The following is a 21,682-nucleotide window of genomic DNA, read 5'->3' as shown; positions in this document are numbered from 1 at the left end:
ATATGGTCTTACCCTCTTACACTCTAATGGAAATTTCCAAAACATAATTTAAATATTATTTGTAATTGAGAAAATAAAAATTAAGTCCCAAATATTTTGTGAAAGCATAATTATTTTGATCGGAGAATCCGACAATACTATAATAATAAAAAATTCAATCGACATTCATTTGTGCATGCTTGCGCTTGAAGACTGCTAGAAAACATCAAACAAAGATACACGATCTCGCAAATTAATTACCTTGGAATTGACACTTAAATAATCATTGCAGCTGATTGCGACATCTTGTAAAGGCGCTAAAGCGGGCCTGCGATCTTTCCTGGTATACTTAGCGCGCGAATTGTAAATATTCTTCTCATCGGCCCTATTTTCTTCATTTTTCACCACTTGCGCTTTTGACATCGTTAATAACTCAATAACTGTTTACTGGGAGCTACTAACGTGAAAATAATCGACGAACGAATTCGTGCATTTTTTCATTTAACAAAAAATATGAGTATCTTTTTTTATATACAGCGTCGTTGCAAACTGTCGAAGATTTCATCGATTCTTTTGGGTCTTAAAGGCTAAGATTATTTGCATTATGAATGCCATATTATGAATCACACGTATTACAAAAATATTGCTGAATGTGTTTATAAGCCCGTTTACTTATAGTTTAAAAAAAAATTAAAATAATGAATGCATTAAGGTTAAAACAGCGGGCGATGAAATTATGGCAATGAAACAAGAGTTTAACTCAAACTAATTTATGTTCTTCTCATTCCTTAAACGGATATATATGTTTAATAAGAACAAAATCAAAAGCTAGGTCGTGATTAAATTGGACTTGGAAACATCCAATTAATTTGGACATTCAGGCATTATTTCAGCAGAATTTTGATCCATCTGGCCATAGCCAACGAAAACCTTTTTTAGAAGAGATTTTTTTTTTACAATACAACATCGCAGAATCAGGACCACTTAAACCAATACCCTCCCAATCCTCACACAAAGGTGTTCCTTTTTATGCAGCAGATAAGAATGCACGTTAGTTAATTGAATATTTAAGAATTTTTTGTGCATTAATATATACATAGTTCATCAAAAACTAACACAATAATCTTATTTTTTTACTAAACCATTAGAAGGCGAATATTATTATGTTTTTATTGGGTCTTTACTTTTATGTTATCGTTTCTGTCCCTACTTTTATATATGCCTCTATTGGCAATTTTAAGCAGCTTTGTAAATGTTGTGACTCCTGTTCAGTTGTCTTTAGGTTTTCTCGCAAGGAAATTACTTTATAAATTGTTTACAGTCGACAGACTTATATTTAATGGAGAACATACCCTTTGAAAATATCCATCATAACAAACTGCACAACTCAGAGGTTGCGAAAACATTCATTCCTCACAGCATTTCATGGAAAATGGTCCTCGACTGTAGTTCTGATTGGCAAAACGTTGAGATAGCAACAACAAATTGTTGTTTATGAAACTCTAATGGTTTGGGCAATGAATTTAATGGATCCCTTGAATAACAGTTTAATTGAGGTGGTGAAAAAATACCTAGATTATTAACCGTTTCCAATAACTATTGCTTAATGCCCAATTTTGGATTTTGCGTGATAAAAGATTGATGGCACTGTTTAACTTTGCTCTTCTAAATGCCGTAAACCTAGAAAGAAAAAGAAAACGACAACACTTTCGCAACGAAAAAATCTTTGATCCGTAATTAAACATATATAAAAAATTGACCTTTTTGCTTTTTGGAAATATGTTACGGACTGATTACCTGCACGTGCGGAGGGGTTGATAATGCATACTCTACAGCATCAGCTACATCTGCCGGTTCAAGACCCACGCAATCTTTTACCTGATTAGCAGTTGTTTTATCCATGCAAACCTGCATAAACTCTGTTTTAACGGGTCCAGGGTTTATGCTCTGAAACAAATAATGCTTCAATATTACCGTTACTCTGATTCTCTCTCAGCTTCATATCGTAAAGACGTTAGTGCGTACTTTTTCGCCTGATACATGGCGCAACCTGGGAAATTGAAAACTTTATATCCAGATATACTATTTATGTTAACGATATGACCTTCAGAGTTGGTTCTTCTCATATCCTTTACTGATTCTCTGGTCACTATAGCAAGACCCAGTAAATTTGTGTCTAAAAAGGCATCATTTTATAAATAGGATTTGTTATTAAATTCAGATGCAGAGTTAATATACAATGAATTAAAAAGTACCTAATGCTAAAAATAAATATTATCTTTGTGCACCTACTCTTACAGCGATACTTTAATATTATACTTATTGTTATATAATTTTTTCCACAATTTTCTATTGCTGAGTGTTGAAGAGTACTTACAACAGTTCATACTGCTCATTTAAAGCACATAAGCAGGACTCGTATTCAATATTTGAGCTATTTTCTAAAGAGATACAATAATTCTTTTCCTTCAGCCACCTAAATGGACTTAGATGTCACAACTAGATTTGGGTAATTATATTTATAATAATCAGTTTTAAATTTGTTGCGCGAGCCAGACTGCCGGTCCTCTGCTTTCTAGATTTCGAGAATAATTTTCTGTCAATTTTTAAAATTCATTATCATATTCATCATATTTGTCTCCATATTTGAGTGGATCCGTCGAACAGGTTATTAGTTATATTCATTCCCCCATTATTGAACAATATTTGAGTGAGTCCTAATGTGTTCAAATGCAGTGAGAATGTCTTCTTATAAGCGAATATCACATTTGAAGGAAACTAATTTTCCTCTTTCACATTTCAATTGCTCGGCTATTTTTTCAACACGCTCCTTCCTTCTGGACAAAGATACAATACAAAGATACAACCTGCATCGTTTGTTGTTTATTCTTCATGTGCAACTTAATTATCCTGCTCTTTGGATTGTTATAAATTTCGTAACAGTAGAATACTTTATTTTTAATTTAACTTCTGCGTGAATTCAATTTCGGTGTAAAGCGGGGATAACTCCTTTTTGAGTGTAGAATTGCATCGCAGCAATAACACTTCAAGGAAAAATTATAAATGGCATTACTTTTTTCTGGCATAAACAAGCTTGTGAAAAAAATAAAAAATAAAAGTAGTGACGAAATGCACAGACAAAAAAAATCAAGAAACTGGCTGAACAATAATTATAATAAACTGTATTTTCTAACGAATATAATATCCATTGACAAGGAAATTAATTTGCTAAGTATAGTTACCACGTCAAAAGAAAATTCTGAATACCGCGTACGCACCAACAATGTAAAAACCTAGCCAAACAAAAGCAACCAGATATATATAAAAAAAATCCAAAAAAGAACTAACCGGATTACAATAATCACCTGAAACGTAACAATTTTTTAATGCCAAACTGAGACGATGTTAGATCATCGTCATCTATATCACTACAATTATAATTAAATATGTCCATTGCTGAAATTGGACTTCTAACGAAGAAGCTTGTGGAGGGAGTTGGTAGGTGAAACATTGGAGATGCTTTTCGACAACAATTTCAGGAATAGAAGAGGCCTATATCAGCGGTGTCATTTTATATATCTAAATTATAACTTATTTTTTAGAAAGGAAGTTATGTTTTTCTTGTATTAACCCATTATATGTTATCAATTTTTCTCGCTGCAAATCAAGTCTGTATAAACTATATCGTCTCATTTAACTAGTGAGAGAGCAACAAAATCTGGACAATAAATTTTTTTTTTACTTACGGCTGAACCAGCCCCTACTAATTGTTGGGTTATAGTCGTACGAATTTCTAAACTCGCACCGGTCCCTATAGCAATTTTTCCACACCACCGATTCATCGATAAAAGCATTTAGATTTCACTTGTTTATGAATTGTACCAAAAATTTTTGACTAGCTTCAATTATAATAAAAAAATTTCTGCTTCGGTTATGACGAAGCACATCGTTATGAGTTTGACCTCTGCGTTCCTCGAATTGGCCTCGCAATCTTGGACTTTTTAAGAAAAACAGAGCTTCGTCAGACAGATTCAAATGTCACCGAGCCCAAAACATATTTTCGTTTACTTGAAATTGAAGCCTGAGAATTTTCAAGTATTTAACATAAAACTTGCGGGCCTTTATAAAAATTTTACAATATAAGTAATAATACAATAAGCACACTATTAATTAGGAAAATGTATATTAATAATTTTTTGTGTTTTTTAACATTTATTGAAAAATGATTTTCAGAACATATGAATTATTTATAATAAAAATTTTGACTATTTAGTATTATTTAATTTAAATTTATTAAAAAAAAATCTAACTAAAGGAGAACTATAACATGGCTAGAATACTAAAACTGTATAAGGAATTGTGAAAGTAGCAAAATTTTAGACAATTTTGAAAATTGACCCGATTATATGCGAAATTGCAAATAAACTACTTGCCTTTGGCGGTATTTTTGCAAATTATCTAAAAGTTGAATACAGTTAAATTAAACCGTGTTATGTCCTCATTTTATTCAATGAAATTTAAATAAAACAGCTCTTAATGGACTTAAGAGCCTACCCGACTTTCGTATAAAGTGAAATATTCGTGGGATTTTTTATTTAACGCACACTACATATTTTAAGTCCCTTTGGTCTGCCGAACGCAAATTACTTTTCTTCCTAACACAAACTCCTAAATAAATGATACCATTAAATGACAATAACATTTCAGAAAATAACGAAATCGATGTGGAAGATGCTTATCTTTTTGTATTAGGTAAGTCCTGGATAGTGGGCGCAAAATTTTTATTTTCTATTCGCTACTCTAAAATGAAAGTGTCATTTTAAGACTACTCACGATCGCAAGTGACTTCAGATATTTCCCGTACTTTAGTCGCCGGTTTGGAAGCGATCGGATGCTATCGGACCTAAAAATTATCGGTCATAGAAAAAGTATAGTATGACAAAACGTTGATAGATTTCTCCAGTCATTCGTTTATTGATAAATTAAAAACTAAAACTTTAAACTTGTTGCTTTATGTGCTATTTCAGAATTGAACTCATTTCAAGGCAATTTGCCTAGTAAATATTTTTGTTTACTTAGTCGACTATTAACCTTGGCCAACTTCATTGCAAAACTATGGGCTAGTTGGTAAACGGCGACATAACTCAAATGAGTGAAAACTTGGAATCGGGTGTTTTCCGAGATGATGAATTCGATTATACTCCAGTTTTTCATATAGTATGTATAGGTCGTTAGTTATGAACCTATTTTATGTCATTACTTTTTTGTTAATATTTTTCCTTCCTTTTTTTGCGAGCTTACCAATTTTGAATTTGGGGCAGTTTTTAGGGCCGATTATTTTGTGGAAGTGAATGTAATAAAATGCAAATATATTGAAAACGACGTGTTTTATCGAAACAAATATAGAATAGTTTTGGTTAGTTTTAATTTGAATCGTCAAAAAAAATGGAAAGTACTATCAAGAAAGTTATGACGCGAAATAGTGAGATACGGTTGCTCTTCAAAAAATTTTGTCGATAATTTTTATTTCGCACGCGGCGCTCTATTTTTTATTAGTACTCTTTTTTGCTATATTGTTGTCCATGGTACTGTATTTTTTAGGTAAAGATTGCATTGTTTCAACTTCGCCAATTGTAAATATTGTGTAATTCGAATAGAGCCAATTTATTGTTATTAATATTTTAAACACTAATTAGTGACAAAAATCCATGACTTAAAATCAAATTGAAGTTTATTGAGTACTACGTGTGGTTACAGCTACTGTATGGAGTGTAGAGTGTCTCGAAACCTTGGCAATACGATGCTAAGAAGAAGCAGAGAATAATGGGACAAGTAAGCAAATTATCAACAATAATTAAACGAAGAAAAACAACTTATTTCTATCATATCTTAAGAAATAATAAATACTACTGCATACTACGATGCAGAGACGAGTAGATGGACGAAAGGACATAGAAGAAACAAGAAATAATTACTGAAAAATATTAGAGATTGGACTGATATGGGTCTAGGAGGACTCTTTGAAATTGCAAGAGAGAAACACTCATTCCGAGAAGCGGTTGCTAACCTCTACTAGGTAATGGATAGAGGAGAGAAGATATTACTAATGAGCGACATTTTACTAAGTTGTATTAGTGTAATCCAGGATTTCTTTTGGGCGCATTGATTACTGTATCCTGTATATCTAGAAGCTATATAATTTTTTTAGAACAGGACGCTACAAGAACAGTGCCACTTCGACAATAATTGTCATAAAACAAAACTTTAATAATTTGACCAATTGCAGAAAAATAGTGTTTAACAATAACACCAAACTAATTTTTCCAGGCAGTCAAAGGTGCATGGGCATAATTATTTGTTGTAACTGAACTTTATTCGATAAAATTCGGAGAGATGCAGATGATATCTAACTATTGAAACCTAGAAAGAGGCTCATAATTTTAATAGAAGCGCAGCATCACGATGGCCACGCCCCAGTAGATGCACTTAACTGTGGGTGAAGCGAAGAGCGCGTTAACAGCCACGGTGCATAAATATCGGAGGCAAATGTGCGGTCAAGTAGGGTCTAACCTCGAAAAATTTCGCTGAAGTAGACCACCGCAAAACACACATCACTGGCGTTGCTATGGGTTTTACTGTAGTTTTAGAGAGTGCAGTTTATTTAGTGCAGAGAAATATTTTTTTCTCTCTCGTATCTTTTCTAAGCGAATTTCATAATTAAAGCTGAAACAACATAACTTTTGTTGAGTCAAACCTGCTAACGTTTCGCCAATTATCCTGTTAACTTCTTCAGAGCTTGACTGAAACCGGCTCGCATAAACACCGTCTCGGATGACTGATTCCCATATTGGTGACAGGCAAAGACCTGAATCGCGGTTAAGATTGTTAGGTTGCTTATAGATTTCTATAGACTCTCGGACTTTTTATTAGTAGAAGAATTGATTACAAGCAAGAATTTTAGTTTTATCGAATAATATTTAATAATAATTGTGTTCCGCAACGGCTGATGAGTTTTTTTGTCTTAGTCTTAAGGCTCTTTCATGCTCTTTGAGCCTAGTTGATATTTTACGTCCGGTCTCTCCAATGTATTCTTTGTCGTATTCGCATGGAATGCTTAAACTGCAGTCATCTCTAATGGAATTTTGTCTTTGACGGATCGAAAATATTGAGAGATTTTCTGGTTTTGATGTTATATTTCTTTAGAACTTTTGATTTGATTTGATGTCAGTGATATTTTGAATGTAAGGAAGGACAACAATGGCAAGTGTGGGATTGCTTTCGGCTTCATTGCTATTGGAAGGTTGTAGTGAAGTGTATTTTGTGATGGAACGCTTAATAACTTTAATTATTAGATAGAAGAGCAGAGGTAAGCTGTTTTAATTCTAGGTTCAGTGACTCGGGCTGAGACAGTTTCAAATTTTTGAACAAATGTCGGGTTCTCCACTATCACCACTCATAGTAAATATATTTATGGGAGCCTTTAAGAAGAAAGCTCTCGACACCTTTCATCTAAAACCAAAATTATGGAAACGCTACGTCGATGATACTTTTATTTGACCTCATGGTCAAGAATACCCAGTAGATTTTCTTAGACATTTAAACTCTATACACCCTAACATACGTTTTACTATTCAATTAGAGTCACTGACCCACATTTAGCTCTGGACTAATCCAGAAGTTTTATAAAAAAATTTCTGTTATTTTCTTTAAGAACCCACCACAGGCAGGTCGGTTTTATTAAGTAAAACTTAATTTCTAGAAACAAAAATTGTATAACTCAGTTTTAAAATGCAATTTACTTGCCTCATGTTCTATACTCATATGTAAAAGCAGACTTTCAAAATGTTCATATACGGGGTATCCTACTCTGTATTTCGATTTTGTTAAACTGAAACAAATTATTATGAAAAATATGTTTTCGTTGGTGGGTCATTTGTGTGTGATTGTGTGAAAACATTTTTAACGTTTTTACGTTTCTCTTAAAAATATTGACGTTAAAAGTAATATTAAAAATTTTACCTCAAAAAATGTATGAATGTAATGTATGTATGTATGTTAAATAATTCGACCAAAGTACCCCAATGTTATAACTTTGATTATAAACATGATTAAAAAAGTTAAGAGTTGGTTCTATGATCACTCTTTTTACCTGAACCTACTTAAAACAACATTCTCATTTTTTCATTAAAAAAAAACTCTCAAAGTTATAGTCTCAGACAATTAAATTGAGTGCTAAAAATCAGGTGTTTCAGGTTTATTTTGCGAATGTTGAAGAGTGGTTACGATTTGTTTCTTGGGTTGTCCCCAACCTTATTACAGATATTTTTATTGTTTTAATTTTGAAATAATAGAAGTTCTAATCTCCGTACAAATATTTGCAAATCGAAATTGGCTTTCTGTTCTCCTCGAAATTCTCTTATTTTTCAATAACTTTCTAAATGACATAAAGACGTGCAAAGCTTTAAAGCTTTTCGAAATTATGTAGTGTTACGTAGTAATAATGTATGTGTGATAGGGCCAGTGCAATTTTTTGTTTTCTTTTCATGGTTAATATTAAGAATGACTTTTGAATTGTATACAGATCTGTGGGGCTGACTGAATAAGAGATGCTCATCGCATATTATTTTTTACCTAATGTCTCTAGAATTATAGCTGAAGGAAAAAAAATTATGTACAGGGTGGCCCGTTTATTCGTCACTTTTTATATACAGGGTGGTAAAACAAAGTTACATTTTTTAAAATAGAACACCCTATATTTTAGTGCACTTTTCGATAGTTCTTTCAAAGACAAATTCAACGATATATATGAGAATGGGTCTGTGATGCACCGTTTCTAACTTATTAGCGACCATCTTCAGAATTCGGGTTAGTTTTAAACTTTTTTCCATCTATTATTTTAAAGAAAATAATGCTTTTCTTTGGGCAGTGAGCAAATTTAAAATATTCTCTTAAAATACGTTGCCACGTTTCGCAAAATTTTTTTCAAATAGCAACTTCAATAGCAATTTCAATTATATAACATAGTATGGGTCTCTGACTTATCATTTTGGCTTAATTGGCAATTATTTTCCAATAATAAATAAATTCTTTTACATTCATAATTTAGGATTCTTGTGAATAATGTCCTTAAATGTAAAAAAACTTCTACAAAATAGAAAAAACATTTCAATATTTAAATTTTTCTGTAACCCCCGTAGGTTTCGAGATAAGGTATAGGCCCCCCTCTTAAATGGGAAACCCACTTACCAATCAGTCACCATATATAATATATAATCTGATATATAATATATTACTGATATATGATATATAATATGGTTCATATAGCGGGAAAAACCAACTTCCCTTCGCTCTCGACCTGATGTTATAGTAGAACTTCCATTACTAATGGCATGTATATTATAAAACAACAAATTAAATCTACATAAAATGTATTAAAATTAATTTTGTTGCTTTCAGTAGTTCGGTAGCAAAGGCAATTTATGCATAATTTAAGCTAAAATTCTGAAAGCGCATTAAAATCGCGGTAACAGTTAAACGATATGAAATGTTATTAATTCATCAATTAAGCCGCAAAATCGATGTGTAATTTCAGGTGATAAAATAATAGCCCCCGCACTTGTGCTTATTCGGTTCGCAGAAAAAAGGCATTTCCCATTCTTACCACTTTTTTCATTTAAGTACCTAAAATAATAATAATAATTATTATTATTATAATAATAATAACGTCTATTATTTATCGTACAAACACAGAATACAAAAAAGTGTTTCTGGTTCAAGTTATAAAAATATACGATAAAGAAACGCAGATGTGTTCTCGCGCACCTACCTACCTATCTAAATGGCGGGACTGTTTTAACCTAACAAAACTTTTTTTTTGGGAGTAATCGGATGTTTTCGGAGATATTTCGGCACGGCTTGAGTTTTGACGTTTGTCAATTATGGCGGTCATGTCAGTGAATGTATTCGTGTTGTCTTGTAAGAATGTACCCAAAAACTAACGGTCGTAGAAAAAGTATAGTATGCAACACGTTTCGCAAACTTTTCAAGTCAAACTCGTGATTCAAATGTCATTTACCACACTATATATACACCAAATAGTGAATTTGTGGCAATTTGTTTCAATAATTTAAATAGGTACAACGAGAATTACTACAATTACTACTTAACCCATACGAAAAAATAAATCAATCTTTGGCCTTCTACCAAAGGTAGCGGGTAGATACCTTTCTGCAATTACAGCAGAGAGCACATCTACTTCAGGGCCTTAGCACCCCTGCCCATGCGAGCTCTTGATTTTCTCCCAGCTCCCACCCCATTGGGGAAATCATGACCCAACCCTCCATCCTACCCATTTTCCCATTTAACCCTACCTATATGCTTTCCAACGGTGAAGGCAACGGGAAACCACACCGTTAATATTTCCCAGGATATTGCTATGGCGAGGAAAATGAAAAACACGGCCCCTAGTCCCGGGCAGCCCTTAGATGGACAAGGGGTGCTAAGAATCCCCCGGCTCAAAATAGCAAAATCTAGAATGCGGATAGGCACATGAAAATTTGAAAATCTTGTTCAAGAAACCAAACGCTTGAAGCTGTCTATCATGGGTATAAGTGAAATACGATGGCGTGGTTCGAGAACCTGTAGACGTGAAGACGGTATATTATATTATTCCGGAAGCGACAACAACGACCCACATCATAGAAACGGAGTAGGAATCTATGTAACACCGGAAATTGCGAACATGTACTTAATTTTGTTCCAATAAGCGACAGGATACTATTAGTACAACTAAACGCATCTCCATTTAACTTCAACATAGTACAGGTATATGCTCCTACGTCAGAAAAACAACATGATAACGAGGTGGAAAACCTATATAAGCAACTTAGTGTAGTACTGAAAAGCTTAAAAACTAATGAAATCACGTATATAATGGGTGATTTTAATGCTAAAATTGGCAAAGGCAAAAGATCAGATCTGGTTGGGGAATATGGTCTAAGAGAGAGTAATGCACGAGGGGACAGGTTGTTTGATTTTTGCCAAGAATACAATATGGTAGTAACAAACACATGTTATAAGGTACATCAACGCAGGCTATATACTTGGAGAGCCCCTGGAGATAACCCAACACATATAGTGAGAAATCAAATAGACTTTATTCAAAAGATTCAGGAACTCCATCAACAGAGTTACAACATACCCTGGCGCAGATATTGGATCTGACCATAACCCTTTAGTCGCCGACGTAAGAGTAAAGTTAAAACGGAGAGAGAAGAAACACCAGCAAAATAATTACAGTATTTTAGACGTCAACAAAATTAAAATTGAAAATGATGTTAATGATTACTTGAGACAAATGAGAACTACAGAAAATGTTGATGAAACATGGGAGGAAATACGTAACCGAAATGTTTGAAGACGACAGGCCAAATATACAAGATAATGTAAATCAAGGTGAAGGACCAGAAATCTTGAAATCGGAAGTTCTACATGCTATAAAAACAGCCAAACCCAAGAAAGCAACGGGACCAGACAACATTCCAACAGAGGTCTTGCAGATGATCCACGAAGACCACATCAGTGCCTTAACTAAGTTTTTCAACAATGTATATGATTCTGGTAAAATACCCGAAGAATGGTTGAAGTCTGTTTTTAAAGCCCTTCCGAAAAAACAACAGGCGAAGAGATGCGATGGATACAGGTTAATTAGCCTCATGAGCCACACACTTAAGATCTTCCATCGCATAATACATGGAAGAATAAGAAGTCGGTGCGAAAGGGATATAGACGAAACCCAATTTGGTTTTAAAAACGCAATTGGAACACGTGAGGCACTTTTTGCCCTAAATGTCCTCCTACAAAAGTGTCGCGACCAACGTAAAGACATCTATGTGGCCTACGAAAAAGCATTTGATAGGGTTCAACACGATAAGCTTTTTAATATATTAAGGACCTCAGGTATCAGGTAACGATCTACGTATCATAGAGAACTTGTACTGGAACCAAAAAGCAGTGGTACGATTCGATGGAAGATTAACCCGCGAATGTTGCATTCTCTCCCCGCTATTATTCAACCTTTACTCAGATGTGATTTTCAAAGAGGCTCTACAAGATAAAGACCATGGAGTGAAGATCAACGGCGAACTGATTAATACTATCCGGTCATTTTACGTGATAGTATCCAAGGCCTTCAAGAGCTGTTGGATTGCGTAAACACGACAGGACGGAACATGGGTCTAAAAATGAATGTCGCTAAAACAAAATTTATGGTATTCAGTCGCCAGCCACATGCCGATGCATCCCTACATGTAGACCAGCAAAACATTGAGAGAGTTACCTATTACAGATATCTTGGATGCTATATCACAGAGCAACTAGATCCAGATAAAGAAATGAAATGCAGAATAGAAACAGTTCGCACAACCTTTATGAAAATGAAACCATTCTTCTGCAATGATAACTTAAACCTCAAATTGCGTCAAAGAATGATCAAATGCTAAATTTGGTCTGTGTTGTTATAGGCTGCTGAGACTTGGACTCTCAAGGCCAATGCTATTAATCGCCTGGAAGCATTCGAGATGTGGTTGCATAGAACAATGCTCCGAATGCCATGGACCGCCCTGCAGACCAACGAAGCAGTTTTAAATAGAGCAAGTGCCGTCCGTGAGTTATTTAACACAATGAAAATACGAAAAATATCGTACCTGGGGCATGTTCTTAGAGGGGACGGCTACAAAATCCTTCAACTTATAATGAAAGGCAAAATCGAAGGTCGCAGAGATGTTGGAAGGAAACAAATGTCATGGCTAAAGAACATCCGCGATTAGACCGGAATACGCAGTACCGAACAACTATTCAGATTAGCCGAAGACCGTGATCACCTCGCCAATGTGATTGCCAACGTTAGGGGGACCTGATATGGCACCGAAAGAAGAAGAAATGTAATGGTAAAAAAATTAATATGATCATTATATGAGAACGAATTAAAAAAAAAAAGTTTTTATGTTTAGTTAATGTTAATGTTTAGTTAGTGTTGAAGTGGCCGGTGTTATAATTAATCTTGTAAAATAACATATTCCATTGGGCATATTCAGTCAATTAATTTCTTTAAACTTGTGGGATACCAGACTTCGTTTTTTTAACTGAAAATAAATCTAACGCAAGAATTCTACATCTTCTGAATTCTATGAGAAACTCGAGCTTCTAGGCAAGAGCCCGTATTATTGGTATTGGTATTGGTAATAAAGCGGGGCGCCCTAGCACTTAGGCCACCAGATGGGCCCGTTGTGCCCCCAGGCCGCTCTAGAGGGCGTCCAGAATGCCGCCCCTCCTATAAAAGGTCAGCAACTCCTTTAGTCCAATAACGTGCACTGAGTCCGGATCGATCAGACCAACATGACCTTCCTCTCCTCAGCCACTCTCCTCAGTACCGTACTCCCTACTATCCAAGCAGGCCTGAAACACAGTGCAGTACTGAGGCAAGAGGCCGTACAGTATGTCACAATGATTCAAATGAGATAAGATAAGCATGCTTAGATGAAATACTTACAAGTGCATTTAAATCTAATTTTATATTATCTATTGCCAAATATCATGTTTTAAAAAATAAAAGGCATTTTTGAAATTTAACCAATGCGAGAGTAGACAATTTATTATTATCTTGTGCACGAAAAATACCATCTGTCAAATGTGCCATTGAAGCTCTACAGCGATGGTCATTTCGAAAATCAGATTGATTTTTCGGTAATAAAATATATTAATGGACCCACGAATTTGAGTGTCTTAAGATTCTCTCCATAATGTTTGAAATGGTGTGCAGTACTAATAGAGTATAATAACTGGCTGCTGCCAGCATACAGGGAAATAGTACTTGTTAATTTTTCAAAGAAACTTCCACAGGCTACTGTAATGCTTTTTACAAAACTTCTGGATTTCTTCTTCGTCGGTTTTTACTTAGTCGAAATTGCTGACGTTTCGCCAATAATCCTGTTGGCTTCTTCAGAGCTTGACTGAAACTGGCTCGTATTTTACTCTGTACCTGTTTATATATTGCTTGAGGGGGGGCGGGCTTGCTATTTAGGTTACACATTCCAAACATGGGAAAATGGGAAAATATCCACTACTACGGACTCCGAGAGGGCCGTACTGAGTAGTGCACATCCTCGGGCACCTGGTGGTGGCAAACCTATGAAAGCATCAGCTATCCAGAACATTGTAATTTGGTTCCCCCACCATCATCCACTAAAACACTGTTTACTGGAATATTTATGCTTGTCGGGATAATCAACTTCGGCGACACACGACTCATTCTGTTACTCATTTTTAGGTTCTGATTCGACTTTACCATGCTCATCAGGCACACGAATAAACTGATCATAAGCAAATTCGAAAAATGTACTTTTGCACTTACAGTTGTGTCTAATGGCTTGACAACCGCCATTTTTTAAAACTGCTGTAATTGGACCTCGACATTTCGAGATACTTTTGTCGTCTAAAATAAACAATCAATAAAACATTTTCTCACGTGCACTACATATAACTAATAACGTTTATAAATTTTCTATAAAGTTTTCTCCCAATACCGAATATCATGAATGAGATAAAAAAAATATTTCTATCCATTTTACTAAAAAAAATATTGTTTGGAATCATATGTTGTTTTGCTTCATTGGGAACGAGTTCATTGCCATTTATGGTTACAATAACTTTTGGTCATTGAGTTACATACTACCTGCCAATCTTTCTGTAATTCGATATTTTGAATAACGTTAAGTGCTTTAGAATTTATGTGGTGTCTGCTTTAATAGAATCGTTGGAATAAAAAAAGATAAGCAACCAGTTCTTATTATATTTGTTGTAAGTCAATAAACTACGAAAATGCTCAATTTCCACTGCCGCTATCAATCGGTGAGGCTGTCTTTTTTATGCAAATTTCTAAGCTACCCGAGTTTTCGCTAATAAGTAGAACTCCTGATACGAAACTTGTATTCATGTGTCAAAAATTAACTTTTTTTTTCAAACTAGGACATTTAATTCCCAAATAAAGCATTGATCATTTAAACCAAAAACGAAAAGCTATACGCAATTTGATTAAATCTTTGTTCCAAGATAATATTGGTCGCCATAAAGTCGATCATCCATAAAAAAAATCAAATTTTCTTAATTTCATCAAAACGCGTATTCAAGAGCTACTACTGTCCCTCAATGTGGGCAAAGTCTTCAGACATTAGCCATCCTCATTTGCATGCAATAGTTTCTTTCAAAAGAAAACAATCTGAATCCGTGCTAAACAAAAAGGAAAGGAAGAACTTTATGTTGTCATATGGTCCGTGAAAAAAAAAACACACCATGTATTAAATAGTATTTCTTATTGCGAATACAACGATGTATCACACAGCATGATTCTACATTGTTTAAATCACAAAATAATGTTTTTATTAAACTTTTAATTTTTTGGTGTAGTAGGCGCTGACAAGATTAATAACAAAAAATGAAATGAACAAGTATGTCACATGTTAATTCATTAAACAAATTACTTAAAAAAAACTTGATGATCGAACAAGTGACTATTATTTTTCAAACACATTTCTTAAAATATAAGTTGTTATGTTTGAATAGGCTTCAAGAACAAATCTTCTCGATTCTTCGATTCGTCGATTGACATCTCAAAGCTAGCTAGTAATAGTATATTATGCAACAAATGAGGTAAACGGTCATTGACCATGAGTATTTAATAAACGAGTGACTTAAAAAGTTTGCCGACTACATACATGCATACTATACTTTTTCTACGACCGTTACTTTTTGGGTATATTTTTGCAAAACAACAAGAATAAATTTACTGACATGACCGTCAGAATTGACGAACGTCAAAATTCAAAGCGTGGGAAATATGTCGGAAAACATTCGATTGCTCCCAAACCCGTGCGGTAAAATCCCGGAAATGTCCGAAGTGGGTCGGATCCGTGGGACAAGAAACTCACGTGGTAAAGTGGCGCTTCCCGCACGCTAGATCGGTGTATAATTGGGTATTTTACAGAGGGGGTACAAAAATATAATTTTTGCAATATCCCCATATAAAAAAGTCGAGTGGCATGAGGTTTGGCGAACGAGGGTGCCACAAAACTGCCGAATGGGTACCTATCAATTTTTCCGGAAATCTGTTCTATAGGTACTCAGACACGATTAGATCGTTGTTCTAAATTTGCAACAGGTAAGTTGTCCAAATATTCTGCTTTAAGAGCTTTCGGTAAAGCTCATAGTTAAGAGAACCATTATAAAAAAGGGTCCTCTTAAAGGTGTTCTAACACACAACCCAAAACGATGTTGATGCCTAGATATTAGTGTAGTCAAGGATTATATCTTGACCAATAATGAGCACTTCGGAGGTAAATTGTTCCGATATTTATTACCATACTTCTTTCCGACGAAATAATCTTAATAAATATAATATAAATAAATAAATAATTTTTGTACTCGATTGTCTTTTTTCTGGGTAGTTATTTAAATACATACGCCCTGCTTCAGTGGTGTTACTATACAATAAAACATAACATTGTAGTATATCGAACTTCTCTTCAGATGAAAAAGCACGTTCCATTTTGTATAGCAAAAAAGAACCAATAGTAAAGAGACACAACGTAAAAAAACGGAAATAAATTATTTTGACATTTTCTCTATGCTATCATGCTGCTGCAACAAACGTCGTATCTAAATTTTGCCACTTTTTTATAGTTTTACCATCTTCGTATCTCATGGTTTCGTATATTCCCATGATAGACATCCTTATCTTGGACACATATAATAAATATTAGTTCAACACGTTGTGGGGTGAATGAGTGAATTTTGAAATGAACTAATAAACAAACAAACCAACGAAACAACAACAAAACAATATTCTTTAAAAAACTACAATACACAATACGTCATCATTTAAAATAACACCATAGTGAAATGATGCCTAAATAGTCTTTTGAACGCCCTATCTGCATGACATTTTATTTATATAAAAAATAAAGAATTTTAAATGATAATGTCGCACCGATTAATTTGTTTGTTTTTCAAGATTCAATCAAAAAATAGTGTTCGATATTTTTCGTTCTTATGTGGTCCAGAGTACATTTTCGGCCACAGCTATTATTCCAAGTGGTCCAGACCATGAGATTTTTAAAATTCAAATTCAAATTTGTTGCAGCAAAAAAAAAATCAAATCGCGAATTTGTTAAAATGGCGAACAATGCAGATTGAAGGAAAACAGAAATTTTTTGCACGTCATTTCCATGCACGTCATTATTTTAAATCCCTCTCCTTATGTTCGAAAACATAATTTCGGGTGGGTAGAGTTATACAGAAAATGAAGTTATAGCCGGAAGTATACAATAAATACCGTTACCCATATTCTGTTTCGATGCCGAATAACACATAATGTAATATTTAGCATGATCATAAACAGCCATTAGGGAATTCCCATGATTTAATCAATTTGGCTCAATGTCCGAAGTGGATGTCATCGCATTACTCGGTTTCCGTTCGAATTCAGCGTTTCTCATTTCTTAAAAATGATGTTAAGGGAAAGCTTACAGAGGGAGAGAGGGAGAGGAATTTTAGTAAACAGAAAAATCAATTTTTATCTTGATTTTTATGTAGAAAAATCTAAATGTTTTTTACGTGAAGGTCACCATAGGGTTCATAGATTTTAACGATGGACGAAATTTGAAAACTAATTTCGCTAAACCTATAACACTCGAAATTTTGTTTCAATGATTTTGAATCATGACGAGATGAAAGTAGGGCCAAGAATTAATTGTAAATTTCTTAAGGACATTAACACTAAGGTAAAACGAATCGGATCGGATTACGTCCCACGTCACTCAGTGAATGGTGCCATATAGTATAGTATGCAACAGGTTTATAAATTTCTTTAGACACTCGTTTATTAAACACTCGTAACTAAAATATCTTTGGTGCATGATATACTATTAAAGAGCACGAACAACAAATGAAAGAGCAGTAAACAACTGCTCTAGTTTCCATTTTTTCGTTTTATTTTCTAACAAGAAAAAATTTACCAATCACTAAGTGCAAAGACCAAGTTCTAGATAATTTCCGACAATTTTAAATAAAAGCAATCGAGTCTCTCTCTCTGAGTGTCCTGGTTTCCACTAACGGTTTTAATTAATATAAAAAGTATTTTTATATTGCACATGTAGATTGTTATATATTGCCTTGTAAAACGATTTTTATATTGATAATACAAGAGTGGTTCAATAGTAAACCTATTTTTTATTATTTATTGATGTTTTAAATTACATCTGAAGTAAGTGGAAACAAATTCGTTACATTCATGGCTGATGTTTGTGGCAATAACAGCTCAACAACTGTCATAAAAATAGCGAAACCCTTAAGTTTATTTCAAAATTTTTATGTCCAACAAGAAGTGTTAAATGTTTCATCAAAAAGAAATACTAGTAGTTGAGTGATTAAATTTGTTGTTGATCATTTTACACACACTCTTATTAATTTGATGTCTTGGATGGGTTAAAATTTCTGCTGTTACATTTTTTTTTACATATTCTTCGGGCTATAAACGCTCACTTTATACTAAAAGTAAGTGTAATGAACATTGGAAAGTGCATTTTTCAGATTCATATATCAAGATAGAAAACGAAAGCGTTTATTATTTCTACGATTTTGAAGAATGAGCGTTCAATAATACGCTTTTCAGTTGTCTCGTTCATATAACATGAACTTTCCTTAGTTCTCTCGAGGCCGTAAAATATATGAGGGTAGAGAAGATGGAGCATTTCGGCAAAAGTAGAGATGAAAACATATAGAACGCCGTCAAGCTTCAGTCATGGATGATTTATCGCGTTTCCCGAGAAATTCTGAATAATTTACTCGAAAATCCTGAAAACCGAGTGAAAAATGATGAAACAAAGGTATGCACTTTAGTATCCGAACTATCGATTTTGCGAAACACGGCCGTATTTGACCACGTGCTACCGCTATCTGGGAGTACATATTTGGCAAAACACGAATTCATTAGCACAATATGCAATGGCTTTGATATAATTTTTTGGGAAAATTACATTTCTCAATAAAATAATAAATACTTGCAAAAATGAAGTAAAAAACAATTTACGAGCTCTGACAATTATGCGACCGATTTTGTTTATCGGCCTGTGCTGACACTGCGAACCTGTAGCTCCGCCACCGTAATAGCAGATCCCTACTCTCATTTCTTCGCCTGCTGTTTATTGTTTTGTAATAACGCGCGACAAGTGCATATCACGAAAATGGAATTTAGAGCAAGGTGCGCGACAAAATGTTGTGCGAAACTCGGTGAAACCGCGACAGAAACTTATGAAAAAGTGCTTAAAATGTTTGGTAGTGATGCCCTCAGTCATAGTCAGATGCCTCTGTGGTATGACGATTTTAAAAATGACCGTGAGAGCATTGCGCAGCGCGTGCGCGCCCTTGTTCGTGAAGACCGGCGACTAACCATTCGAATGTTGACTGACGAGTTGAATATTAATCGGGAAACAGAAATATTTTAACTGAAGATTTCGCCATGAAAAAGCAGTGCGCGAAAATGGTTGCGAAGAACCTTTCAGACGAGCAAACAGCCCGCCGAATGAACATCGCTCAAGATTTTCTCGAGCAGGTTGAAAGTGTTCCTACTCTTCTCGATTACTGGTGATGCAAGTTGGTTCTTTCAATATGACCCCGAAACTAAACGACTAAGCCAACAGTGACTGTCCCCTGGAGCACCAAGGCCAAAGAAAGCGAGAATGAGCAAGTACGAAATAAAAAGCATGTTGATTTGCTTCTTCGACAGCAAGTATTTTATCGCAATGTGCTCGAAAGGTTACAAAAAAGGGTGCTCAGAGTGCGTCCAGAGATCGCGAAGACTTGGGTTCTGCATCACGCAATGCTCCCTGCCACACTGCGTTCAGTGTCTCTCAGTTCTTGGTGTCTAAAGGCATCGCAACGTTACCGCAACCGAGTTATTCACCGGACATGCCACCCTGCGACTTCTTCCTAGTCCCCCACATAAAAAAATTCGTCAATGATCGACATTTTGACGCCGTTGAAGATATCCAAGAATCCGTGACGAGGTTGCTCGGAGTGGTCCCAAAAGAAGTGTTACATTATTGTTACGAAAACTGGAAAACTCGCTGGAATAAGTGTATAAGTGCGGGAGGGGACTACTTTGAAGGGGATCACATCGATGTACCTTAATTTTTAAATATAGTCGATTTTTCAATTTTGTCGCATTACTTAATTGTCAGATCTCGTATATTTATTACAAAAGTTTCAGTGTTACACAGCTAAAATATCGGTAATTAACTAATCAATTTGGATTTGAGACAAAAACTTGTCCTTGAGCTTACTTTTAAACTTAATTATACAAAACCAGTATAAAATATGCAAGTAAGTAAAGTGCTCTTTCATGTGAACATGAAGTTCTTGCAATACTAATGTGAAATAATCGCAAACAAAGTTTATTTTTAAATACTGTTAAGTAGATAATACGTTACCTAACACACTACTTTACGTAATGCTTGGAATGGTACAACTAAATTAAATGTTTAGAAAGTCTACGGTAATAATTCATCCATGAAAAGGTAAACGGGGGTACAATGAACAAAATCAAAGTGTTATCTGTGGTGCTCCGAGCACGTCACTAGAGATCACCGTATAATTTAAAGCTTTACCCAAAACAAATAACCCTAAAGTTACACTAAATTGCATTTAATTACGTATCAACAAGTTTATTTAATCACGGGCAGAGCGCAAGGGAGCAAGTACTTAATAAACGTGTGTGTGAAGAAGTTTCTCAATGTGTACATTATTATTTTTCCGAAACGATGAATTTTAGTTTTTAGTGTTTCAAATCTACTAATACATCCGATCGCCCGGCTAATAAAGTACCTCAAAAATGACTCGCGACAATGTAAAGAAGTTGATGTCATGTAATGGCACCTTGCGCACTATTGATTAGAATGAATCCCTAAAAAATAAATCTTATAGTTGGTATCCCCGCGTCCTCTTACAATTTTTATAAACGATTGGTGCGCCGATTTGCCCTCCGGAAACGGAAAAGTTTTCCGTTCATTTTTATTAAAAGTTTTATCAACGGAAATATTGCCGAAGTGCAAAGGGCAAGCGATATTTCATTTGGTCCGCTGCACGCGCATCAGGTCTACATTTTCTAAGAAAATCTGAATAGCAGGAGTTACGGACATTCCGAGCGGTCAAAATGAAAATCTCTCCGTAAAATGCTTTAATCTATTGGCTGATCTGCCACCGGCGGTATTTGCTTGTTACTGTGCATTTTTGCTAAATAATGAAACCACGTCCGGCCACCTAAATACTTTCGTTTATATATCCACTGATTCGCAAATGTCGTGCATTTTATGCGAAAAATACTATGAATACATTTGTATCGCAGAATTACAAATGAACCACCGATTAAAATTATCATTACTAAACAATTACACAAGAACTACGATTTGTCGCCTTTATCTTCATTTATCTTTAGAGTAGTACTTTACGAAATTGAACCTTAAATTTCGCAAGGCAAAAATGAATCTTTAACCGCAATTTTGCTGGGGTTTTCGAGCAATTGCAAACTGGTTCTTAGTTGATTTTTTGGTTTCGAGTTAATTTGCTATTAAAAAATTCCCCATCAAATCTAAAA

General features: G+C 34.6%; 2 protein-coding genes across 8 annotated transcripts in view; one reads left to right on the top strand and one right to left on the bottom strand.

Moving 5' to 3' along the window:
* LOC132705608 (nephrin-like) overlaps positions 1 to 21,682 on the top strand; it is a 635,291-nt gene that overhangs the window by 260,327 nt on the left and 353,282 nt on the right. The gene's annotated exons all lie outside the window — the stretch shown is intronic.
* Positions 1 to 21,682, bottom strand: part of LOC132705619 (uncharacterized) — a 146,105-nt gene that overhangs the window by 9,334 nt on the left and 115,089 nt on the right. For 5 of the 6 annotated variants that reach the window (XM_060676329.1, XM_060676320.1, XM_060676369.1 and 2 more), the window contains exons 5-6: positions 1,858 to 1,926; positions 241 to 1,659 (exon numbers count right to left, since the gene is read on the bottom strand). In XM_060676329.1, coding sequence (XP_060532312.1) covers positions 241 to 402 — 162 coding nt within the window. In that variant the 5' untranslated portion in view covers positions 403 to 1,659; positions 1,858 to 1,926. Of the gene's footprint in view, positions 1 to 240; positions 1,660 to 1,776; positions 1,927 to 21,682 lie in introns of all 6 variants that reach the window. The other variant, XM_060676348.1, reaches the window with a different exon arrangement.

This window comes from Cylas formicarius, unplaced genomic scaffold, assembly GCF_029955315.1.
Source record: "Cylas formicarius isolate icCylForm1 unplaced genomic scaffold, icCylForm1.1 PGA_scaffold_10__41_contigs__length_53128322, whole genome shotgun sequence".
In the NCBI taxonomy this organism is placed as follows: Eukaryota; Metazoa; Arthropoda; class Insecta; order Coleoptera; family Brentidae; genus Cylas; species Cylas formicarius.
This window is presented reverse-complemented; position numbering and strand designations above follow the sequence as displayed.